This window comes from Gracilinanus agilis, chromosome 1, assembly GCF_016433145.1.
Source record: "Gracilinanus agilis isolate LMUSP501 chromosome 1, AgileGrace, whole genome shotgun sequence".
In the NCBI taxonomy this organism is placed as follows: domain Eukaryota; kingdom Metazoa; phylum Chordata; class Mammalia; order Didelphimorphia; family Didelphidae; genus Gracilinanus; species Gracilinanus agilis.
This window is the reverse complement of record NC_058130.1, coordinates 269,856,805-269,883,695: the sequence shown is the minus strand read 5'-3', so window position 1 is coordinate 269,883,695 and position 26,891 is coordinate 269,856,805. Positions and strand designations below refer to the sequence as shown.

The following is a 26,891-nucleotide window of genomic DNA, read 5'->3' as shown; positions in this document are numbered from 1 at the left end:
AGCAAAATAATTCAGAGTGATACACATAATGACAACTTGGCTTCGGGAAGAGAACAGCACCTGAGTTCTATTTTCGTGACTCTGTACCTGTTTCCTGTTTCCCTTTATGTGAAATCAAGAGAGGGGTGGAGGTCGGAATAGATGGTCCAACGTCCAAGGACCCTTTCTACATCTCTAGCTCTACATCTAAGAGGATGTTTTGACAATGCTAGGACAGGGACCCGGATTTAAAAATTTCCCAAACTCCTCTTCCTCAGACCAAAGAGCAACCATCCGGTTCCTGAGATGGTAGACAACAGTTTCTATGGCAGCAGTAACCGGTCTCCGCGCGGTTGTAATCTCGCGGTACCTGTCTCGGCGGAAGTGACGGCAGGCGGGAGTTCCTGCGGCCCCCCCACCTTGGTCAATCGCTGCAAGTCCACAGAGCTCCAACCTTTTCCCGCCTGAGGAGCTGCTGCCGTCTGGGCCTCCCTCTGCCCTGTCCCCCTATCCCCCGTTCCCTTCCTCCCCGGGATGAACATGGCGTCTGCCCTGGAGCAGTTCGTGAACAGCGTCCGGCAGCTCTCCGCTCAAGGTCAGTCTCCAGGCCGCCGGGCCCAGCCCGGCCCGGTCCGGCCCACATTCCTTCACCTGGGCCGTAGCTTAGGCTCCTCAGCAGGCAGGGGGTCTCTGGGTGGGGGAGGTCGCCGTCTCGTTCCGGCCTCATTCATTCTCCTAGGCCCATACTCCCACCTCCCGCCAGGCTCCCGCGCCAAGCTGCAGCGGTGCCTCCCCCTCCAACGGGGGCCCAGCTGGTGGCTCCGGAGGCTCGTCTGCCCTAGAGAGCTTCCCCTCCCCCTTTCCGCCCCCCAGCTCCGCCTCCACTAGCCGTTTGTGGGGGAAGGAGGAGAGGCGAGAACGATCTTCTGCTCCTTCTTTCGTTCCCGAATCTAGATCCCATCCCCTCTTGGCCACCAGGCCGGGTCCCTCTCGGAGAGAGTCGCTTTGCTTGACAGTTTGCTGGGCGGTGACTTCCGCCATCGCTTCATCCTGCACTGCGATTGGCGAGGAGGGACCCCCTTCCCTTTTCATGATTGGCCGAACGCCTGTCAGTCTTATCCGCTGCCCCTTTGGGAGCTTCTTGGGGAAGGAGGCTCACCATATAGTTTGAATTATGGGCTCCTCTTTTCTTGGCCACTCCTGGACTTTCTGCCTTTCCCTTCGACAGCTAAAGGACATGTGCACCAACGGCTTCTCTGTCTTCTAGTTTCTGCCTTATGTCCCCTTTTCAGAATCTAAAACTGTGTGCTTTGGTCCCCCCCGCCCCCCACCCCAGAAAGCCAGTAGATTTGGGAAGTCCTTCCTCATGCAGTTCAGTTTTTAAGAGTGGAATGAAGAGAATTCCAGGTGTAATTCTAGCACAGAATTATTAAAGAGAGGCCTCATAAAAAAAAAAAAAAACACAACACTTAGAGAAGAGGTGATCATTAAGAGCCAATTGTTCAAAAAAAAAAAGATGTAGTTTGGTTAAAGTACTGGGTTTGGAATCAGAAAGGCCTGAGTTCAAATCCTCATTCAGACATTTTAAAACTTTGTGACTTTGATCGAGTTGCTTAATCTCTCAGACCCATAATTTTTTCATCCTTAAAATACTGATAATAGTACCTATTTAGTTCCTAAAAAGTTGCTTGTGAGGCTTAAATGAGCTGTGTGTAAAGTGCTTTGCAACCTTGCAGAGCTAAGGGAGAGCTATTTTTAAGAACTAGTTATACTGGACTAATCTCATTTCCTCTTAACACAGTTTAGACTAATAGAGCAAAGAAATAATCTGACTGTGTTTCTCACAATATCCTTATGGATTAGGTGAACTAAACGTAGAACATTTTAAATGGGCCATGAGTGTTGATTAACATATTGGAGAGAGGTCACATATCCTGTAGTTCTGCTTTTGGCCCGATTCTATTCAGCTTTCTAGTTGGTTACTTGGTTAAAATAACTTAGATCAAATTTGTTTATAATATCTAATATATGGGATGACAGAAGTGGAAACAAAAAAGATTTTGACAGCTGAGGTTAGTGGCTGAAGTGAATAGGATGAAATAGTATAGGAATAAATGCAGAAACTTGCACCTGGGTTCAAAAAAATCATCTGAACAAGTACAGAATGAGAAAGCAATTTGAAGATCTAGGGCTTTTAATGAACTCTAGCTCAGTATTAGAAAAAGCTGATGTGATCTTAGGCATCACTAACAGGAGCATACTGTTCATGGTGCAGGACATAATATAGTCCCATCATAACATTATTATGCTAAACTCCACTTGCCTTAATTTAGAACACATATTTACAAACTACAACGTGACTGGAAGAGGGTGATTAATAAGGTGAGGGGACTTATAAGAGGATTAATTTTAAGAATAATGATACTTAGGCAAAAAAAGAGAAGATTTAGGGAGATGTGGCAGCTTCTTTGAGGTAGTAAAGAGTTACCATGTGGAAGAAGGATTAGCCTTTTTCAGTTTGGTTCAAAGGGTAGAATGAATACCCCTGGGCAGAAGACACAGGGAGCCATATTTTCATTGAAATATAAAGATTAACTTCCTGTTAATTAGAACTGCCCCAAATCTAGATTCAATGTTTTTGAGTACAGTGATTGTCCTATCACTGGAAATGACTACATAACAGAGATACTATAAATTAGATCCATAGTTTGCATAGGAATTAGACCACATACTTCAAAGTCTCTTCTAGCATTAAGATTGTAAATCTGTGAGGCAATTTGTGCCTCTTCTTTTATATATCTTCACTTAATTCTATATCCTAGGTAAGGCATTCAGGACAGAGTAGGGTAGTAAGGGTAAAGGGGTCATGATTCAATAGAAGGAACACTAGACTTGGAATCAGGAGACTTAAATTTAAGTTCTTTTTACTCTATTTCTTACCTAAATAGACTTGGGCAAATTTTTTCATCTCTCCGAACCTCAGTTTTTTTCAAATGTAAAACGGAAAGAATAATAATTGCAGTTACCAACTTATAGCATTGCTTAGAGAGTCAATTGAGATAATGAAAGTTGGTGCTTTATAATTGTGAAACTGCACATAAAAATAAATTGTTACGTCAGTTCAGCTGCATATATGGCTCTAATGTTGGGCAAATAGCTTAATTTATCTGTACTTCATAAGGTCAAAGGATTTGAATCATCATGAAAGGATCATATTTATCATCTTTTCCAACCTTCATTTTGCAGATGAATAAATTGAGGCTTAGAGAGGTTAATTGACTTATTCAAAGTAGTAAGTAGCAGTTCATTCCAAAATAAATAGTGATGGTCACACTTGATTGTTACTAAGATTTGTGTATTATTGTACATGTATATGAGGCAGCTAGGTGACTCAGTAGATAGTAGATAGATATTTCCTAGCTTTGTGACGTTGGGCAAGTCACTTAACTATTTGCCAGTTTCCTCATCTGTAAAATGAGCTAGAGAAGGAAATGGCAAACCTCTCCAGAATCTTTGCCAAGAAAACCCCAAATGGGGTCATGAATAGTTAGGCAGGTCTGAAATAACTAAACTAATAACAACACACACATGTGTTCTTTTTTTTTTTTTTTTTTTTTTTTTTTGTCTTCCTGCTTCCTTGAAAATAGAAATTGTTTCTGTCTTTTATGTATCCCCAAGGCCTGCCACAGCGCCTGGCTCATGGGAGCTTTTATTGTTTTTTAATTGGTTAGTTATCATCCTCTATTAACTGATGCTATATGGCATCATTTCTTGAATAAGGACTTTTCCCAAGGGAGAGAAACATCCTTGATGAGATCCCATGTTTTGTTTACTTCCATAACTCTTAAGCTTTCCATTTTTTTCTACTGCTATAGAATGCATTGCTACTCTATTCCTTTCTGTAAATCTTTATCTGCAGTATTGAAGAGGGGTAGTGTTAAGGTAAATTTCCTTAATGTATTAGAGTCTGTATTTCTTCTCAGTTCTGTACCTTGACATTTGATTATTGTTGCTAGTCATAATATTATGATAAAAAGTAGAAAAGCAAAATTTTACTTATCTTGATTTAATCAGTTTTATATTTTATATCTTAGTTATCATATTTTATATCTTTATTTGATCATCAGTAACTAGTTTACCTTAAAATACTTAAATGGGGGGCAGCTGGGTAGCTCAGTGGAGTGAGAGTCAGGCCTAGAGACGGGAGGTCCTAGGTTCAAACCCGGCCTCAGCCACTTCCCAGCTGTGTGACCCTGGGCAGGTCACTTGACCCCCATTGCCCACCCTTACCAATCTTCCACCTATGAGACAATACACTGAAGTACAAGGGTTTAAAAAAAAATACTTAAATGTTACTATTTCTCCTAACCTCCCAAATGCCAAGATTTCTTTTCTTTTCTTTTCTTTTTTTAAACCCTTAACTTCTGTGTATTGGCTCCTAGGCAAAAGAGTGGTAAGGGTAGGCAATGGGGGCCAAGTGACTTGCCCAGGGTCACACAGCTGGGAAGTGTCTGAGGCCGGATTTGAACCTAGGACCTCCCATCTCTAGGCCTGACTCTCAATCCACTGAGCTACCCAGCTGCCCCCCAAATGCCAAGATTTCTGATAGAGAAATAGCATATGTGAAGAAGCATAGTATATCAGCCTCATTTGTTTAGTTATTTAGTTATTCTATTGATACTTTAACCAATGGATGTATTTTCAGAATTAATTTTTCTTCCCAGTCCAGTATCTATTGATTCTTAGTCACCAGTTATAGAGTATATTGGATTTACTGTAGTCCTGCTTTGGCTGTCTAAGTGACAAAGAGCTAATTGTTCCTAAACATCATTTTCCTGTTTAGTTGTTCTCTGGTACTTATTGGTTTGAAACATTTTTTTACCTAAAAGGAAAGTATGGGGTGGGGGAAAACATGTGAAGGTATTAAACTAGAGGAAATGATCTAGTTCAGGGATTCCCAAGGTGGCTACTACCGCCCCCTGGTGGGTGCTGCAGCAATCCAGGTGATGGCCACTGGTGTGTTTATCTTTCCTATTAATTGCTATTAAATTTGAAAAAACTTTAGTTTCCAGGGGGCTAAATAATATTTTTTCTGGAAAGGGGGCAGTAGGCCAAAAAAGTTTGGGAATCACTGATCTAGTTGACTCCTATTCATAAGAGCTTTGATAAATACAGGGAATATTTTTTTGGTTGAATCATTTGGCGCATTTTCTTTATTTCTTTTAAATGATCAATTTAAAAATTGATCAAACACCATTATATCCTATATTATGACTACCTGAAAAGTGAATTAGAGCTATAATGTAGCTAGAATCTTTTTTTTTTGAGTAGCAGTGATGTTATTTTTAAATGTTTTCCTAATAAAATCTTACATTTGTTTTCATTTCCATTTAAATCATCATGTGGCTCACCTATCACTTTAATAAAGAAAATATCAACTAAATAATAAATAAACAAATGAGCTATGAAATAAAAATAATTTTTTGTTGATGTTCTGAAATTTAAATCAGCATATCTAGAAAGAAAACATTAGAAGATTCCAAGATTAATTCCAGTATGACTGCTTCTTTATCTGTTTTGAAGTATGTACTGCACAAACTCAGTTTATGATAACTGAACATGTGCTGACCTTCATCTGTAAAAGTATTGATACTAACCTATCAGTAGCAGAACATATTCTTTAAGTTGTTTTTTTCCCCAGTGGTAATAAATTTGCATGAATACATTAACATTCTTTTATGACCATGGACATGTACTTTATAAGATAGCTGATAGTGTTTGAGGGAGTGGTATATAGCTTAAGCCATGATCATGGTGAAAGTTGACAGAATTAAAGGAAAAATTGTGATATTTAATGATTTCCTGAAATGTTTGAGAATGAAAGATATTTATTTTTGGTATTAGCCTTAATTTTTACAACTTAGTATTTATATACACTTACAGTTTATTCTTTATTTTCTCATATTTTTACAGTGTTGTCTTTACCCTTTTGTGTCAGTTTGTTGTGCCATGAGTGAATAATGCCATTATTTGATGTTTTCTAGGGCAAATGACTCAACTTTGTGAATTGATAAACAAAAGTGGCGAACTGCTAGCAAAAAATTTATCTCATCTTGATACAGTGCTTGGTGCTTTGGATGTACAAGAGCATTCCTTGGGGGTCCTTGCAGTTCTGTAAGTGTTGTTTTATTTAATAACTTGAAATTCTTATGAACCAGTTTTGTGGACTATCTTTTATATGAGAAAGGAAGCAAATTAAGGAAAATTAGTTTTTCTGCAAAACTGAAGCTGCCATAGTACTGTCATTATAGCAACATAGTAATTTTAGAATTGATCAAAACTACAGGATTCTGGTGCTGGATAGGACCTTCAAGATAATTTAGTTAAATTTTGTAATTTTTCAAAGGAAGAAACTGAGCCAGTGGGAGGTTAATGATTTCCTCAAGATTCTACAAGTACTTGAACTTCTGGTCTTTTGGCACCTAGTTCTACTAATTGTTCTTATTGGTTTATTTGGTTTTATCAGATTTTAAAACCTTTCCTTTGGACCGGTAAAGTGGGTTTTTTTTAGTATTAAACTCCTTTCTTTTTGAAAATGGAAGATCAATGTAACTGGTGTGAAGGGAAGGGAATATAGTTCCTACTCCGTGCTAGGCATTGTGCCTTTTTTTTTTTTTTTTTTAAACAATAACCTTGCAAGGTAAATGCTGTTATTTTCTCCACTTTACATTTGAGAAAACTGAAACATCCAAAAGTTAAGTGACTTGCCCAGGATTACATAGCTAGTAAGTATCCCAACCTGAATTTGAACTCAGGCCTTCTTACCTCTAGTCTCAGCACTCTATCTTTTGTGCCACCAGCTACCTCTGGCAAATTCAGTTACTAGCATCTCTGATCTCAGAAAACCTGAGTACTTTAGACATTATTTTTTAGTATTTTTATTTGAAGATTTCTAACTGGGGAAATACAAATTCAGAGTGATGAAGTTGTATGTGGCTGAGATGGAGAATATTCTTTCTAACTCTTGCTGCTGATTTTTTGAGATGGAGAATATTAATAAAATTATTCTTGATCTTAAGCAAAATTGTTTTTAATTCCTTTTCAGTTTTAGGCTCCCTTAATTATAATAAACTTTGTTTTAGACCTAATCGTTTAATTTTTATTTATTTAATTCATTATTTAGATAGGATTCCCAATAATAGTTGATGTGATTTGGCCTGGACAATGGGGTATATTTTAGAATTATGTAATAGATCCTTATAGCTACTAATGAAATTTGAAATAACTCGTTATATAAGTAAGTGGAAAAATATTGATCGACACAAAATAGGAGGATCTTCCTTTTCCATTTTTTGGTATTCTAGCATAAAGTTGTTGGAAATAAACATTAGAGAACCAAACCTCAGAAAGACAATTTATGCTGTGACTTTCTTCTCTAGCATACATAAAATACTAAATACATTAAGCAGTATTTTATATTCAATGATTTGGAAAAGGACACAGTTGTAAAAGAGGCAAAATAAAGGCATGAGTAAATGTAGCATATTAAGTATTATTGTATAAGATCATGGGATCACTGACCTACCGTTTGGGGTGATAGCATAAATGGTAATTAGCCCAGCTTTTTCTGTATACAACTTGGAAATTATATGAAAAAAGGTCTCAGATAGAAAGGATTTTGGACATAGAAGTTAGCTCCTCCATCTTGTCTGGTTCCATACTAAAGGTGGCCAGAAACTAGTGGAGGCAGTAGGGGAGAAGATATCACAGCAGGGAAGCCATCAGAAGCCTAATCCTTAAGCCTATGGAAGATTGGAAAGAGTTTAAAATGAAGCCAGTTCAAGATCTTGAGTAAATGAACCTGGAATCAGAAGGCAGTGGTGGGGTTGGGAACTGGGGAGCCAAGAAAAGCTCCAATAATCAGGGCCCAAAGCTAAGTGTTGGCCCTGACTTATCAGAATAGAAGCAGGGCTAGTGCCCAGTCTAGAGAACTTCATAAGGCAAGAGAATCCAATTATATGTTCCTCAGAGCCACAGCAGGACACATGGCCAATTCAACACTTAGATACTTGTCTTGTAGAAGGCCTGAGACCAGCAAAATCTCTAATGTTTGTTTTATAAAAGGCAGTAGAGGATAGAACCAATTTTTAAATGGTAATTATACAGGGAGCCTGAGACAGAGGTGGTCTGAGATTAATACCCATAAATGAATCAGTAGGAGACTTTAATCAGAAGCCAGGGATTAAGGTAAGAAGGCGGAACCTAGGACCAGCTTCCTTCTCCAGAAAATGATTGACCTCTAGAATACAGAGAGGACAGGACCAAGTGGGTCCATTCCAATCTCTCCAAAAGGGGAAGAGGAGTCTGGCCTTGACACAAAGTCCCAAACCAAGAATTGAGCCTGGAGTGATATGAGTTAACATAAGAAAACAATAAACATTGAGTAAATTCTATTGGTTAAGAGAAACCCAAGAAGCAAATTTAAAAGAAGTGAATAATTTCACAAGTACAGAGTCAGAATAATCTCACAAGTCAGAGGGGAAAAAATGACATGGCTACAAGGAAAATGAAGAAGGAAAAAAGTGAAATTAGAATTTAAATTGGAACCCTTGAAGGGAGGGAGAATTTAAAGGGGAATAGAATAAATGGCTTCTAATAGATAGTGGAAAACCTTACTCAAAATAGTAGACTCCCTGAAAAGTCACATGGAGCAATTAGAACTCAATGACTTGGAGTGGCTATGTAGTACAGTGTATAGAGCACCAGGCCTGGAGTCAGGAGGACTTGTGTTCAAATCTGGCCTCTGACACTTTCTAGTTGTGTGACCCTAGGTGAGTCACTGAACCACAATTGCCTAACTCTTGCTCCATTTCTGTCTTATGAAAAATAACTGACTTTGGAATTTGAACAGACAATGTAAGAATCATTGGATTCTCTGAAAATCATGAGCATGTACAAAAACAAAAAACTTGGATATTGTAGTTTAAAAATAATTTTTAAAAATTATCCAGAGCATCCCAAAGAAATGTTTAAATGGGTGGAAGGGAGGACTACCTATATATACAAAAATATTTATAGCAGCTCTGTGGTAGCAAAGAATTGGAAACAAAGAGGAAATTAAGGGGCTGTCTAACAATTGGGGAATGGCTAAACAAGTTGTGGGATCTGATTGTGATGGAATACTTTGGTTTTATAGGAAATGATGAGCAGGATGGTTTTAGAAAAACCTGGAAAGACTTACATGAACCCATGGTAAAGAGAAGTGAACAGTCAGGAGAATATTATAGTATTACAGGAGAATATTACAGTACAGTAACAACAATATTATATAATGATCAACTATGAGTGACTTAGCTATTCTCAGCAATACAGTGCAGTTCAAAGCATACAATTTTTCACTTTTATTTTCTTCATGGTTTTTTGTCATGAGCCTTCTACAACATGACCAACATAGAAAATGTTTTGCATGATTGCTTATGCATAACCTAGATCAAATTGCTTACCATCTAAGCAAGGTAGAGAGGGAAGAAGAGGGAGAGAATTTAAAACTTAAAAGATTAGAAAACAGGTGTTTAAAATAATTACATATAATTGGAAAAAACAAAATACAATAAAAAATTTTCATGTAATTGGGAAAAATAAAATATTTTTAAAGTTATTTACATTTATAAGAAGAGAGAACTGATCTGGTTCAAGTCCTTAAATTTATAGATGAGAAAATTAAAGCCAGAAAAGGTAATTATTTTTTTGCCTAAGATCATAGAAGAGAGCAAGTACTAAAGGAAATATATCCATCCCCTTCCAAAATCCAGTGAGCCTTTCCTTGTAACAAAGAATTAAAAAAACAATTTAAAACAAAACTAAATAAATAGAACTCTCCAGAGCTATAAGAACCAGATTGGCAAAGTCAGAATGGAATCCACTGACCATGGAATCTTGTATCCAAAATCTAGTTTCCAGTTCAGAAAAAGAATATTATAAACTGCCAAAAAGAGGTTCATATACCTAGAAACACAATCAAGGTGATATAAGAATGAATGAATGAAGTATTTGTTAAGTGCATACTATATATTAAGCACTAGGACTACAAATAGAAAAGTACAATAGTCCTTGCTCTCAAAGAGTTCATATTCTAAATAGAGATGACTATACAAATAGAAGTTTTTCTGCTGCAAGCCTGATGAAAAAGTCCTGTGGTCCTTAGGATATAGGAATGGTGATGCTCCTCTTCTTTGCCATTTACACCAATAAAATTATATCAGTTTCTTATGTTGAACCATTTGACAAATACTTTAGAGACAAGAACTTTCTTTTCTGAGTCTTTAAATAAATGTGGGAATAGCACCTCCAGGACCAGGTGCCAAGTTGCCTTTCCAGTCAGTCAGTCATAAACATTTATTAAGTATCTATTATATACCAGGTACTGTGCTAAAATACTGGGATACAAGCAAGAAAATGAAAGTTCTTATCCTCCAGGAGCTTTCAATCTAACGGGAGAGGACAACACACAAAAGAAAGCTGGAGGATGGAGGAGGAAAAGCACCAGGGTTATGATGGAGAAATCCTAAAGAGCATAGTGAGAAATAAGAGATGGCTAGCCTGGGTACCCTTCTTCTTTGGGGCAGAAGATATTGAAAAGTTTGAGTACCAAAATTGTTCTTGTAGCATAATGAAGTTCCTAATGGTGTTCCTAAGGATTTGGTGGAGAAGTCAAAGAAATTCAGGTAGGTGGAAAATGAAGAGTTGATAATAGTTTATGACCTTAAGATCATCTCCAGACCAGCAGGCAAAAGATGTTGATAGCTGAGGGTAATGGGCAGCAACTACCTTAAAGGAGAAAATCTTGCAGTGTGACATTCCAAAAGAGAAAAGAAAAGCCAAGAATAACTTAGCTTGAAAAACTGAATATAATCCTATAGGAGGGAGAATGTTTTTTACAATTATTATTTCATTAAATATTTCCCAATCGCACTTATTTATTTATTTATTTGGTGGTTTGTTTGTTTTTTTACTAGAAAATTTTTATTTAATTAATTTAGAGTATTTTTCCATAGTTACGTGATTCATGTTCTTTTCTTCCCCTCCTACCATCCCCCTCCCATAACCAATGAGCAATTCCACTGGGTTTTACATGTGTCATCCCAATCACATGTAAAACATTTTTTTACCAATCATTTTTTAAAAATTTGAGTTACAAATTCTCTCTTTCCCTTTTGCATGGGCCCTTCCCTTTCTTTCAGAAGTCTAGCAATTTGTTGTGTGAAATGCAAAACATTTCTGTATTAGCCACATTGCAAAAGAAAACACTGCCAAAAATAAGAAAATAGCATTTGGAAAAATGTTTCAATCTGCATTCAGACTCATCAATTCTTTTTCTGGAGGTGGATAACATTTTTCGTCATGGGTCCTTGGGAATTGTCTGGGAACATTGTCTTGATCAGTCATTAATTAAGTCTTTCACAGTTGGTCATCCTTATGATATTGCTGTTACTGTATACAATATTCCAATACTTCTCTCCCTACTTTGCATAAGTCTCATATAAATCTTCCCGGGTTTTTCTAAACCATCTTGCTCATTATTTCTTATACAGAACAGTATTCCATGATAATCATTTATCACAACTTGTTTAGCAAATTTCTCAGCCATCCCCTTAATTCCTAATTCTTTGCCTCCACCAACAGAGCTTCTATAAATATTTTTGACAGATAGATCCTTTTTACTTTTCCTAGTTCTCTTTGGCATAGAGATCTAGTGTATCAAAGGGTGTAAGCGATTTTAAAGCACTTTGGGCTTATTTCCAAATTGTTTTCCAGAATGGTTGGACTAATTCACTACAACATCAAGCATTAGAGTCCCCAATCTTTCCACATCCCCTCTAGCATTCATTATGGAAAATAGGTTTTTAATAGAATAGAGGACTTGCAAGTATTCCTGTTGAAAGAACTGAATAGAAACTCTGAAGTTCTAACCCTGGAATGAAGAGAAACCTAGAAAGATACATGCATTTATTTCATTAGGAGGGTCTAAATGCTGATGAAGTATTTACATTCAAATAGGGTAAGAAGAAACTTTGTTCCTTGTAGAATCTCTAAGAGAGTTAAGTAAAAATACCAGCTTTAAGTATAATTCTGTCCTGTTTTGTTAGGTTTTAGAAAGGGGGGAAAGGAGTATGTACAGTACTCTAGGACAGAAACAGGAAAGAAAGAGGAGAGTTTACTATTTCACACAAATGAGGTAGGTGAGAAGATTATACAAATAAGGAAGAAATTGCTGAGGGATTGAGCATCCCATTCACCTCACCCTTAACTGAGTTTCAGAGCCAGAAGAAGGGTTGAATACACATATACATAATATGGTATTGTAAAAGGGAATCCTTTGTTCTCTCTGCTTAGTTAACACTTTTGTTGGCAATAACTGAATCAACACAAGCTTGAACTAGGTGGGAGAAGCTTGAAAGCCACTTAGTAAGTTCATACCTTACTTGATGCTAGGTGAAAATAAGCTAGAAACTTCTAGCTGAGAGTTCACACACTCAGAAAGGTGTGATTCCAAAGGTGAGAACTCAGACAATTTGGAAACTGTGATTGGCCCTTGTGAAAAGGGGCAGGGACAGGAAACCACCATAAAAGCCATGAAGGCAGGCTATTGAAGGAATCTGGTGAAGGAGGCTAGTAGAGCGTGAACTCCAAGAAGAGAGTTACTTCAAGAAGGAGACAGTGAACTCCAAGAAGAGGCTCACTCCAAGAAGAAAGTCGGCTTCAAGAAGGTCGGCTCAAAGAAGAAAGTAGGCCTCAGAGTCACCTTCAGCTCCAGTTATTGTCTTGGGTGAGTGGATAGCTGGTTTCCCTTCCTGTCTTCTGAAGATAGTTTAATTCTGATTGAAGGTTATCAAGTCCTGGCTGAGCCAAGCACTGGAACAATATTTAGTTAGATAGGCTAATGTCTTTTCTACCCTTTTGTACTTTTCACTCTTTCTACCTCTTTTATAAATAAAAGATTTAGAATTTTCATATATTTAGCTAAACCATTAAATTTAACACTTAAGTATTATGAGAATTGTCAGGGTCCTTAATAGCTATTGTTCAAATAAGGCAGCACAAGATAAAGAGAGATAGGTAAATTGCAGCTTATTCACATAATAAGAGTGTGACACAGACCATCAGTAGGTGGTGGACATGTATTGACAGTTCAGATAACATTATTTTAATATAATGATGTACATACATGTATGTATGGAAATCATATAATGGATTTTTCTCCTGAGCTACTTGACCTAAGAGTAACAAAAGAATATACTTGGGGCAGCTGGGTAGCTCAGTGGATTGAGAATCAGGCCTAGAGATGGGAGGTCCTAAGTTCAAATCCGGCCTCAGACACTTCCCAGCCGTGTGACCCTGGGCAAGTCACTTGACCCCCCCATTGCCCACCCTTACCACTCTTCCACCAAGAAGCCAATACACAGAAGTTAAGAGTTTAAAAAAAAAATAAGAATATGCTTCTTTCCAAGCAATTTTGCTTAGAGCTGTTACTACACAAAAAGGTACTTATAACAAAAGAGAATGCTTAAATTGTTACAAAGAAAAGAATGTGTCCTTGTTAGCATAACCCTAAATTATACTAGAAAAAAGAAAACGGTACCTTCTTAGTTCTCAGAAAGAAAAGGAAAATGCAAATACTATTGAAAATAATTTCAACAGGAAAAACTTTAAATTAAAAGTAATATAATCTGAATATTATAAAACTAAAATGACCAAACATCCATGTTATATAAGTATCCTTCTTCTATTCTTTTGCAGAAACTGGGGTCCATGAGTATGAAATACTGCATATGACATCACGTTTTAAAATACATATGTGTTAGTTTGGAATTTGTTTTTCTTCCTTTTTTAATTTTTTATTATAAGAGCCAGCAGCTCTGTCTGGGAGGGTGTAGGTTAGGGCTACAGTAGGAGATATGTAGGTTATGTTCAAACAAAAGGCCAATAAGAAATTTGTGTAAAAAAGAAATTCAGCAAGGAAATAGGAAATAGACTAAGAGATGGAGGAAAATATATATAAGGAGAGGAGATTTGAGGAGTAAATAATCACAGCCAAAGGCAGCTCAAAAGTATGAGCCTTTTTTTTTAAACCCTTACCTTCCACCTTAGAACTAATACTCTGTTTTGATTCCAAAATAGAAGAGCAGTATAGATTAGGCCCATGATGGTGAACTTATGGCAAGCATACCAAAGATGGCACACAGAGACCTCTCTGTGGGCACTTGTGTCATCCCTGGCAGAGTTAGTTACTAGAAAGGCAGAAGGACTCTGGTAGAGCTGCTCCCTTCCCCCTCTCCATCATGCCTCCCCACCTCTCTGTGCTTACTCTCTCAGGCCACTCCCTTCTTTTTCTCCCTACCCTGTCTGGGGCAAGATGGGGAAGGAGGAGAATGGGAGTACAGCTTAGTCTCTGGGGGGCAGGGCACAGCACCTGGTCTCTAAAAGGTTCACCATCACTGGATTAGGCAGTGGAGGTTAAGTGGCTTGCCCAGGATCAAACAGCTAGGAAATGTCTCATTAGATTTGAAACCAGGACCTCCCCTGTCTCTGACCTTCTTCTCAAACCCCTGTGCCACCTAGCGGCCCCCTGAAGTATGATGAATCTTAAGGGGAAAGAGAAAGAAAGAGAGACAGAAAGAAAATAAAAGAACCAGAGATTACATTCTAGAATTAGTGAGGAGAGGAAGAACAGAGGAGTAAGAACAGACTGTTTCAATTACAGATCACTAAAGCTGATCAGATTCCTTCAATCTTTACGTCCTTCACACTGCCACTACAGAAGGAAAAAGAGTGGTGGAAAGAAGTATGTTTATAACAAGGAAACCATAGAAGAATCAACAGGATGACAAAGACAGATAAAAATTTAGAGAGGGGGAGAAATAAACCATTCAATTTAAAGTGCCATCTCAGTGAACATTCATTTTGTGACTAATGAGATTAGATCTAAATCCACTGAGGAAGATGAAGATATTAGAACAAATTCAGCAGTCGCTTTTCAATAACACCAAGATATTCTGGAATAGAATTGAATAGTTCTGGAGAATAATTGATGAAGAAAATGAAAGTATCAATGAATAAGGAAAGAAAGTAGATCTTTGAAGGAAACAAATCAGCAAGTCTAGTGATAGGAATTTAGAACAAAATACAAGTATTCTGTAGCATTTAAGAGAATAATGAAATTAATACATTAAAATGTTGGAATCTGAGAAAAAATAATTTGAGGAAAGGACATCAGAACCACATTACTCTAAGCAAAGTAAATAGAAACTAAGTACTTGACTACAGTGAGAGAAAAGAATATATAAAAATATTCAGTGGGGGAAAAGCCAACCATAACAGTTGTAACCTGAAATGTGAAAGGGTTAATAAGTTCCCTAATAAAAAGAGAGAGGAAAAATGGATTTAACAACCCTCGCAGTCTGAGCATATAAGCTCTAGGCCTGGGTCCTGAACCTGTGATTTCATTGATATTGGAAACTACCAATACAGATTTTTCTCTGCAATTTAAACTTAAAAAATGGCCCAAGACAGAGATCATTCAGGTTTTTAATAAAAACTAGCATTTTAGGTTTTGCAAAGCACTTTACAAATAACATATTTTATGGTCACAGCAATCATTGTAGGTGCTTATTTTTTTTTAAACCCATGCATTTTGTCCAAGTAACAACTCTTTAAGACTGTAGATTAAGGGCTAGGAAAACTGGATTAAATGACTTGCCTAGGGTCACATAGCTAGTAAGTATTTATGTCCAGATTTTAACCTAGGCCCTTCAATTCCAGTTCTAGTTCTCTATCCATTGTGCCATCCAGTTGTCCAAGGTAGAAGCTATTATTGTCATTTCTATTTTATATGTGAGGAAACTGAAGTGGGTAGATGTTAAATGAATTGCCCAGCATCACAAAGCTAGCAAATGTCTGAAGTCAGATTTTAATTCAGCCTTCCTTATTCCAGGTGTAGCACTTTTAAAGTTTTGTTGTTTTTTAAAATGTTAAAAAAAAATATTAGCTCCAGAGTACAAAAAGCTGGCAGTGAGAGCCAGGCTGGCAGTAGTTTGCTGATCCTTGGCCTAGAGAATTTAAAAGATAAGACTTGTCTACTAACATAGGCTGTCTGTTCAGAGATAGGACTTGGAACCAGGATAACACCTGTCTCTGAATCCAACTCTTTATTCACTTTGCCACAATAAAGAAAAGTAGATTCATACAGAGTAAAGTGAAGCAATGGAACAAAATCAGCCATTTATCAAGTAACTAAAAAAACAAGAGCTTCTACCAGGATTCAGATAAGACAGTTGATGTTGAGAGGCTTAAAGACACCATACAAAATGAATACACACACACACACACACACACACACACACACACACACACACACATACACACACACACACACACACACACATATACATAGTGGCAATAGAGTCTGGTTTTTTTTTTATTTGGAATTGCAAAATAATATTGTAAAATAACACAACAATGGGCAGAAACCCTGATATTTTTGGGGTTGGACAAATATAAATGAGATGGAGAATAGCCAAAATGTTAGAAACATTAGATTTGATTGGCCCATACTGTTTGCTTGATGAGAATATTGACGAATATACATTTCTTAGCCTTCCAAAGCTAATAAAAAAGAATCATAAAAAGGCAGAAATAGCAAATTCAACTTTTACAGATCATAATATAATAAACTAGTAATTAGTAAAGGAAATATAAATAAAAAGTATAGCTTTAAATGGAAAGGCTATGTTGTGACATCCTGAATAATGAGATCAAATAAAAAGTCATATGAACAAATAATTGTATCAAGTATTAACAGTACCTGTTATGATTAAAATTCTCTGGAGACCATATCTTAATTTATAATTATTATTTATTAAATAGCAGAAAGCTGGCTAGAGAAAGAGAGAAGCACTAGCCATGTATGGCTGGCTAGCCTTTTCAGCCTCCTCTTCTGCAAGAAGGCATTACTAGCTTAGAGCCAGACTGAGTGCTTTCTGATTAGAGGATTTAGACCTCAGTCAGGGCAAGAGACGGGTCTTCCATGCTAGGAGTAACCATATAGTGTTTAGAATGGCTACACAGCACATGCACACTTTTCCCCATTTGGTTTGGTGTTTCCTAGCTGTGGTGACTAGCTAACTAACTTCATCAACTAAGAGAATCCTTGTTTACATATAAAACAAAGAACTTGTCTCCACTCTGCTATTCCTTACCAAAGACAAAAGGTGTAGTGAAAAAGAGGGAGGACTCTATACGGGACTTCAGGGAGATATAGTATGAGCTTCAGCCCTAAGATCAAATAGCTATAAAATCAAAAAGTTTGTTTTGAGGGCCAAAAAGGGGTACAAATTAATATTAATTTTGCACATACCAAACTTTTGGGATATAGGATGAAAAAGAAGCACTGAGATGAATGTTTCTCTGAAAACTTAGGTGAACAAGATAAAAAAAGGAAGATCAGTGAATTGAATGAGCAATTTAAAAGCCTAGAAAGGAATCCTGCCTTTGTGGAACTGAGATTTCATTGACACAGGGAAGTTAGATGGAATAGTGGATAAGTATAAGTAAGTATGTAAGGCAGATAGTAAGTATGAAAGGCAGGATTCTCAGCCTGTTTCCTCATCTATAAAGTTAGGGTGATGATATTAATATATACCTCACAAGGTTGTTTTGAAAACCAAATGAGATAAAATATGCAAAAGTACTTTGCAAACCTTAAAGAACTGTGTGAATACTACCTTTCATATTCTCATTTTTCTTCTCAGGGCTTCAATTTCCTCATCTGTAAAACTGAGGGGTTTTAACTAAATGGCTTCTAAGGTCCCTTCCAGCTTTCAATTTATGATCCTAAAATAAATACAAAAGAAGAAATCTTGAAAGTTAGAGGAAAAATAGAGAAATTTGAAAATAAAAAAGACTATAGAACTAATAAATAAAAGAGCTGTCCTTTTTTTGGTAAGCCTTTTGCTAAACTGACCAAGAAAAACACAAAGGAAAATCAAAGAAAAATGGGCAGACCAGGTAAAAATCAGGTCCAACAAAAAGCAAATAAGGAGAAGTATCAGAAATTTCTGTACCCAACTAATATATCCAGGAGTTAGGCAGTATAGAATAGTAGATAGAAGCTGGCCTTGGAGTCAGAAATATCTGAGTTCAAGTCCCTTCTCAGACTGGCAGAGCAGATGCCTCTTTGCATTGGTAAAATAAGTTCTCTGTACCAAAGAAATCACCTGTCTAGTCAAACAACTACAACAAAACACCATTTTTTATTATATGCCTCCAAAACTCAGAATTCAAAGGAAGCAGGTGAATATCTACAAACATGCAGACTGTCTAAACGAGAAAGAAATCTTAAAACAGCTCATTCCCAGAAAAACAACCCTGCAAGCCATAAATAAATGAGTGACCAGAAGGAGAAAAAATACTGAGCCAATTGAACTTATTTACATGTGAATTTTATCAAATGTTTTAAAAAAATTAAAAGCTGTGTTATAAAATCTTTTTCTTAAATATGGAGACAGAAGGCACTTTACTAAAATTCTTTTTTGAGAAAATTATAGTCCCTGTACTTAAATCATAGAAACAAAGCAGATAAAGACCAATGTCAATAATTAAATTGACACAACAAATTTTAAATAAAACCCTTTCAAAGAGAGTACAGCAATAGATAGACCCCAAAAATAATTTATTATGCTCAATTTGTATTCATTAGGGATTCATGATGGTTCAACTGTAGGAAACAACACAATTAATCATAGGGACAACATTTGGTAACTACCAGTTATGAACTTCCTCTATTTATGCAACTTAAATTGCCTAGGGCACTGAGCCATTGCCTGAATTTGCTTTCTCAGTGTCTGTAACAGGACTTGTACTCCAATATTTCTATAAGGCCAGCTATATCCATTACACCATACTGTCTCACATGATCATATATATGTACATATATGTATACTTACACACACATAAACAAAAACAGTAAAATCCACATGCTGCTTTTAGTAGATGCAGAAAAAGTTTTTTTTTAAACTAAAAATGGCATTGAAAGATCTTTCTTTAATATGCTCAAAAACATATCTCAAGTACTAACATTCTTTACAATGATGAGATATTAAACACTTAGTTTTCTTACTATCTCTTTACTAGGGTAAAACAAGGTTATTTCCTCTCCCTGATATTACTTGTTTTAGATCTAGAAATGCTATCTATAGTTATAAGAACAAAATTAGTACTATAAACATTAGTAAAGAGGAAATACAAATATCTTTATTTGTAGATGACTTGATAGTTTAATATAAAACTGGAGGATTAATGAAGAAAATAGTCAAAATGATTAATAGCTTCACTGAGGTTTGTGGATACAGAAGAAACTATAATATGAGAAATTTCCCTCAAAATCTCTGCTAAAGTACATAAAATATTGTAAGTTCACTTACCAAAACACAAAATAATAGGAATGCAAGTACAAAACACTCTTTGACAAAAATAAGGGAAGACATAAATGGATAGCTATTCCATGCTTATAACTGAGTAATTCCAATATAATTTTAAAATGCTATCAAAATTATTTTGTGGATTTCATACTATTCCAGTCAGGTTACAAAGGGGGAGAGGGGAGATACTTTATAGAATAGGATAAAACAACAATTCATTTGGAAGAATAATAAGTGTAGAATCTCAAAAGAAATAATGACAAATAGAAAATAAAGAAAAGTACAAATGAAAGGGGCACATAAAACTTTTCCTGACTTTGAATTATATTATAAACAGTAGTCATCCAAACTATTTGGTACTAGTTCAAAACAGAAAAAGTGGATCAGTAGAATAGATTGGATAAGCAAGAAATGGAAGTAGCTGAAAACAGTAGCCTAGTGTTTGATAAACCTAAGTATATAAATTTCTTGGGGTGGGGAATCTCCCTTTTTGACAAGAAACACTGGAAAATTTTGAAAATATTTTTGTAGAAATTCAATTTAGACAATATATCATCTAAAAATGGATATATAATCTGCAAATTAAGGCACATCATAAAAAAATTAGAAGAGAGTAAAAGAAATACCTTTTACGACAGCTATGGGGAAAATCTTAAACAAGAAAAATAGTTTTGATCACATAAAAGTTAAGTTTCTGCTGTAAAAAAATAATTGAAGAAAAAAAGAAACTCAAGTAGAGAAAAATTTGCATCTTCAATTCACCAACAAAATAAAAACTACTGGGTTTGCAAACCGGAAAAGTTTGAAAGATGGGAACTGTTAGTATTAGAGAAACTAAGAGAAGACTAATTAGAACACTAGTACTCAGAATTGGTCCAAATGTTCCAAATACAATTTTGGAATTATAAAAGAATAGTGAACTGTTCATATCCTTGAACCAACAATACCATTCTAAAATTAGAGACAGAAGCAGTCAATCAAAAAACATTTTTGTGCCTATCAAGTGCTTACCCCAATCCTCTTGTGCTAGGCATTGCATTTTTAAGCACTATAGTTACAAATACAAAGAATGAAATAACCCTAACTCCCAAGGAAGTTATAGTTTAAGACCTAATGTAGTGAGAGGGATTTCATTTGGTATGCAGAACCCCCAGATCAGTACCTTCTCTGAAGCTTAAAGTCTTAGTTTCTTGAGTACCATGAGGTAGTGACTTGTCTAGTCAGTATGTTTGAAAAGCAGAACTTGAACCCAAGTCTTCCAGATTTGAGGCTAGTGCTTTATTCATTTCGCCTTTCTGCCTTTCAAGGGTCAATATGTCAATCTAGATATTTATAACAGCTCTCTTTGTGGTAAAAGATCATCATGCCTTTGATGAATGGCTGGGGAAATTCCATCTTATATAAACATTATAATAGGTCAGACCTGGCTCAGGCTTGGGCTGCTACTTTTAGGTTCAAGATTAGCATATAAACTTTAACAGTTTAGTGATAGCTGAAGAAGTCAATTCAAATGAACAAGTCAAGTGCCCACTGTGTACCAGGCCCTGGGCTAAATGCTGGGAGTACAGTCAGCACTCAAGGAGTACATAGTCCGGTAGGAGAGGCAACATACAAACATACTTTTAGAGTACACTGGAGATAAATCTTGGAGGGAAAGCTCTAACATTAGGAGGGTTTAGGAAAGCCTTCTTTTTTTTTTTTTTGGTTTGTTTTTTTAAACCCTTGTACTTCAGTGTATTGTCTCATAGGTGGAAGATTGGTAAGGGTGGGCAATGGGGGTCAAGTGACTTGCCCAGGGTCACACAGCTGGGAAGTGGCTGAGGCCGGGTTTGAACCTAGGACCTCCTGTCTCTAGGCCTGACTCTCACTCCACTGAGCTACCCAGCTGCCCCCTAGGAAAGCCTTCTTAGAGAAGGTAGGATTTTAATTGATACTTGAAGGAATCCAGGAGGTACAAATGAAGAGAAAGAGAATTCTAGGCATGAGAATTAGACAATGGAAATGCCTAGAATTAGAAGATGATATAGTGTCTTGTGCAAGAAACAGCAAGGAGGCCAGTATGACTAGATCATAGAATATGTGGAGGGAGGGGTTGAGGAGGAAAGTAAGGTATAAGAAGAATGGGAAAGTAAGAAGGTATCAGGTTATCAAGGATTTTAAAAGGGAATTTAAAGGATGATACCTGGTAGGGATAGATGGTTCAATTGAGGAATTTTTAAGGATAGGTGAGACATGAGATATTTGTAGATAGCAAAGAAGCTGCCAATGGACAGAAGGTAAAAATTAGAGAGGGAGATGACAAAGGGAGCTATCTTTTAGAGAAGACAGGTTGGAATGGGATCATGTGTGCTTGTTGAGGGGCGCACGCATGCGCGCGCGCGTGTGTGTGTGTGTGTGTGTGTGTGTGTTTGTATGTTGGGAAGCATTCCAAGGAAGAATATTCTGATCAGGGAAGGGATATTCATTGAAGGTAATCTTGATTGAGCTGAGTGCAGCATTCCTGTGGCAGTATGGGTCCTAGGTGTTAGGTTAGAAGCCCAAGCAAGGAGCTTTAGCCCCATGTATCTTGTTCGTTTTTGTACTCAGGTGAATAGGAAGCCACGTCAACAGCCCAAACCTTAGTCTCCTGCACCAATTAAATCTTGATCACAGCTTCATTTTTTTTTTTTTTTTTTTTAAGGAAAAACTACCATAATCTACATGGAGATGGGGGGGGGGAATCAAAAGAGTTTGAGGTGATTTTTGTGAACTGATGCAGAGTAAAATAAACAGAGCTAAATGAATATACATAATAACTATGGCAATATAAATGAAAGGTTACCTAATGGAAGCCAAACTCTTAGTCAGTGAAAAAACATTGATTGAGGAACAGGTAATGAAGTATACCTCTCTTCTCACAGCAAAGAGGGAAGGGATTTATAGGGCAGAATATTGTATTCTGTCACTGTTTCTGATACTTTTGCTTAATTGTCTTTTTTTTGTTATAAGGGAGAGTTTGATGTTGAGAAGGAGAGGATTTCTTAGAAATGATGGGGATAAAGAAAAGTCAATAAGATGTTTTAAAAATACATTTCAAGGAAGGAGTAAATATTTATATACTTTTGGCATTAATATCTGTAAATTATTTTCCTAGGTATCTTCTTATTTCCTCACCCAGAAAATAACAATAATTGAATTTTTGTCTCCTTATTTTAGGTTTGTGAAGTTTTCTATGCCCAGTGTACCTGACTTCGAAACATTATTCTCACAGGTTCAGCTTTTTATCAGCACTTGTAATGGGGAACATATTAGATACGCAACAGACACTTGTAAGCTATATGTTAATTTATTTTTTCTGTGGAATATGTTTTGTGTTTACTATAGTTACTTGAATTATTTTTTATTGTTTTATCTAGTTGCTGGTCTTTGCCACCAGTTAACAAATGCTCTCGTGGAAAGAAAACAGGTAAGAAATTTTATTTAGTAATCATAAGCTCAATCTAAAATACTGTGTGTCTAACTTAACTTGTTCAGAGTAAAGCTAATAATATTAATACTTTGTCCATATTTCTTCCCAAGCAACTCAAAGTATTTTCCCCATATTATTTAATTTCACCATTTTGGGTAGAAGAAATAGACACAAAGAGATTGACTTTTCTTAGATGACCAAACTAGTCAGTGTTGCCTGAAGTGTAAGGCACTAGTCTTAGAACTCAAACTAATTTTTATTTTATTATAGCATATTGCCTTTCTTTCTGTTTGAATTTAAAATAGATTTAAATAGTCTGGTTTGAGAGAGACAGAAAAGTCAAAATGTGGGTTACCTCTTATTTGTTTGTTTGTTTGTTTTTTAAAGGCCCCTACCTTCTGTCTTAGAATCAATACTGTCTATTGGTTCTAAGGCAGAAGAGCAGTAAGTGCTAGGCAGTAGGGGTTAAGTGACTTGCCCAGGGTCACACACCTAGGAAATGTCTGAGGACAGATTTGAACCTAGGACCTCCCGTCTTTAGGCCTGGCTCTCAATCCACTGAGCCACCCAGCTATCCTCTGGGTTAACTCTTATTAAGAATACTGTAGTTTGAAAAAAAAAGACTCATAGCAACCAACCAGTCTCTTGGCATGTGAGTTTATTTAGTATATTTAAAATGTGACTATAAAATGACTATTCCACAAGCAACCCAGAAAAATCATTGAGCATCCTTCCTTTAATTATACCTCACAATATAAAGTCCTACTTTTGGTGGTATTTTGTTTATGTGCCAAATTCAAGTGTGTGATAATTTTCTTGGTAGGAGGGTTTACATTGTTCTAATTTCCCAAAGAATAAATGCTTGCAGTTTTATTAACAAAAAAATTTTAAACCTTTACTATGTATCAGTTTCAAAGCAGAAGTGTAGTAAGGGCTTGGCAATTAGGGTTAAGTGACTTGCCCAGCATTGCACAGCTAGGAAGTGTTTGAGGACAGATTTGAAATCCAAAACCTCCCTATCCACACCTCGCTTTCTGTCCACTGAACTACCTAGTTTCCCCACTTTTATTAACAATTTAAAGATTCCCAATTTACTTAATCTAGCTTATGTCTCAAAAATAGTGGTACTTTGCAACCATTATCAGTGATTTCATCAATATACTCCCACCTTTCCACACCTACTTATCTAAATATGTTTCTTATTCCATAAGTCAGCCAAAGATCAACTCAGCACACTGGAAGACTTTTCCTTTTTCTTTAATATTTTGGAGATATTAATGTTGTATTTTGTATTTGATACATGACCAGCTCACTTTTTTTGGTTAGATATATTATGGATAAAGTTCATGATTTTCCTGTAGTATAAGAGGTGGTGGATATGTCAGAACTTCTTTATATAGGCTGTATTTTGTTTGTTTAAAGTGAACTAAAAATTAAAATTTTTCTTTATTTAAAAATTCAAGAAGTCTTAGTGCTTTGAGAGATTGACTTCCATAGTAAATAGCCTTCTTATTTTCAGGTCAATGCTGAAATTGCATTGTCTCATAAGAAATTCTTTCAAACCAAAAGCCAGTTTTTCCTATTACTAAAAGCAACAGTTTCCTGAAAGGCTATGGAAACCTCAGATTGTTGTTTAAAGGAACCTATCAATTAGTATTTTTTTTATTTGTAAGTGACAACATAAGATCCAATGTGCTGCCATCTATGAGAACTTATCTGAAAGAGATGTCATTTCTGACAGCCCCTGCGAGGAATTGGTATCCTCAGACAAGCCATAGACAAGATGCAGATGAATACAAACCAGCTGACCTCAATACATGCAGATCTCTGCCAGGTAAGAAGTATTATTATTAATAAATTTAAAGATTTATGGTTTTTATATTTGTATATTTTATATATTCAGTGTTAATAGGGAAATTGTATTGTTTTCACAAACATAAATCTGGGAATGATAGCCTTCTGATGACTGGTCAAAATTGACAGCCATCCATTTTTAAGGAGTCACATAGAAACAAATGATACTAATAGAATATATTGCTAGGAATGATGAAATACTGGGCAAGAGATCTTAGGGGCACAGATGGTGTCTGAGGCATTCCTCTCAAGCTAGCTTTTGTTTTCAACAAGGATAAAGGGGGAGGGAATAAACATTTATATAGTGCACACTAAATGCCAGACACTTCCCAGCTGTGTGACCCTGGGCAAGTCACTTGACCCCCATTACCTACCCTTACCACTCTTCTGCCTTGGAGCCAATACACAGTATTGACTCCAAGACGGAAGGTAAGGAAGTGTATGAGACAAGATTTGAACAATAAACTTTGCTCTCTTGGCCTGACTCTATCCACTGTAACTGTCCCTAATGTGGTCTTCAAGGGCATTCATATTGACTTAGGTAAGATTCATATAATCTTTTTTTTTTTTTAAACCCTTGTACTTCGGTGTATTGTCTCATAGGTGGAAGATTGGTAAGGGTGGGCAATGGGGGTCAAGTGACTTGCCCAGGGTCACTTGCTGGGAAGTGGCTGAGGCTGGGTTTGAACCTAGGACCTCCTGTCTCTAGGCCTGACTTTCAATCCACTGAGCTACCCAGCTGCCCCCATATAATCTTACAAAGTTACTATCTTGCTTCTCTTTTCTCAAATTTTCTTCAGCATATTGTTTTATTCATGTTCCAAACTGGCATTTTTCCTTTTCAAATTCTCTCTTTGGTGTGATTCTTTGTCATGAACTTAAGTTGTCTGCCAGGTTGTTTGTTATTCTCTTTTGAGAGCTCCAATTTTCACTGTCATTTTTAGCCTAATAACTTCATTGAAATCTCTTTTTGAACCATTCTTGGGTCTCTTGCTAATTTCTCATGATTTCTGGAGAGTCTCCAGAATTCTCCTTTTCACTGGACATTTCATTGAAGAGAATGACAGTGATGAGACATCCTACCAAACTCTGTGGGATGCAGCTAAGGCACTACTTGGGGAAATTTATATCCTTGAGTGCACATATTAACAAATTAGGGAGGGCAGAAATTAATGAATTGGGTATGCAACTTTAAAAACTAGAAAGCGAGCAAATTAAAACTCCCCAGATGAAAACTAAATTAGAAATACTAAAAATCAAGGGAGAAATTAATAAAATCAAAAGTAAAAGAACTATTGAATTAATAAATAAGACTAGAAGCTGGTATTTTGAAAAAAATAGATAAAATAGACAAAGTACTGGTCAATCTAATAAAAAAAGGAAAGAAGAAAACTAAATTGACAGTATCAAAGATGAAAAGGGAGACCTCACCTCTAATGAAGGGGAAATTAAGGCAATCATTAAAAACTATTTTGCCCAATCATGTGGCAATAAGTATAGCAATCTAGGTGATATGGATGAATATTTACAAAACTATAAATTGCCTAGATTAACAGTAGAAGAAATAGAATACCTAAATAATCCCATATCAGAAAAAGAAATTGAACGAGCCATCAAAGAACTCCCTAAGAAAAAATTGCCAGGGCGTGATGGATTCACAAGTGAATTCTATCAAACATTCAAAGAGCAACTAATCCCAATACTATACAAATTATTTGATAAAATAAGCAAAGAAGGAGTCCTACCAAATTCCTTTTATGACACAAATATGGTACTGATTCCAAAGCCAGGGAGACCAAAAACAGAGAAAGAAAACTACAGACCAATCTCCCTAATGAACATAGATGCAAAAATCTTAAATAGAATACTAGCAAAGAGACTCCAGCAAGTAATTAAGAAGATCATTCACCACGATCAGGTGGGATTTATACCAGGAATGCAAGGATGGTTCAACATTAGGAAAACCATCCACATAATTGACCATATCAACAATCTAACAAACAAAAATCACATGATTATCTCAATAGATGCTGAAAAAGCCTTTGACAAAATACAGCACCCATTCTATTGAAAACACTAGAAAGCATAGGAATAGAAGGACCTTTCCTAAAAATAATAAACAGTATATACCTAAA

The 26,891-nt window shown here is 36.3% G+C and overlaps 1 protein-coding gene across 1 annotated transcript in view; it reads left to right on the top strand.

The window, feature by feature from the left end:
- Positions 1–408: 408 nt before the first annotated feature.
- COPS3 (COP9 signalosome subunit 3) overlaps positions 409–26,891 on the top strand; it is a 46,057-nt gene continuing 19,574 nt past the window's right edge. Inside the window, exons 1-5 of the mRNA XM_044679893.1 lie at positions 409–574; positions 6,024–6,153; positions 22,650–22,762; positions 22,850–22,899; positions 24,644–24,745. Of these exons, the coding sequence (XP_044535828.1) occupies positions 514–574; positions 6,024–6,153; positions 22,650–22,762; positions 22,850–22,899; positions 24,644–24,745 (456 nt within the window). The 5' untranslated portion in view covers positions 409–513. The remainder of the gene's footprint in view (positions 575–6,023; positions 6,154–22,649; positions 22,763–22,849; positions 22,900–24,643; positions 24,746–26,891) is intronic.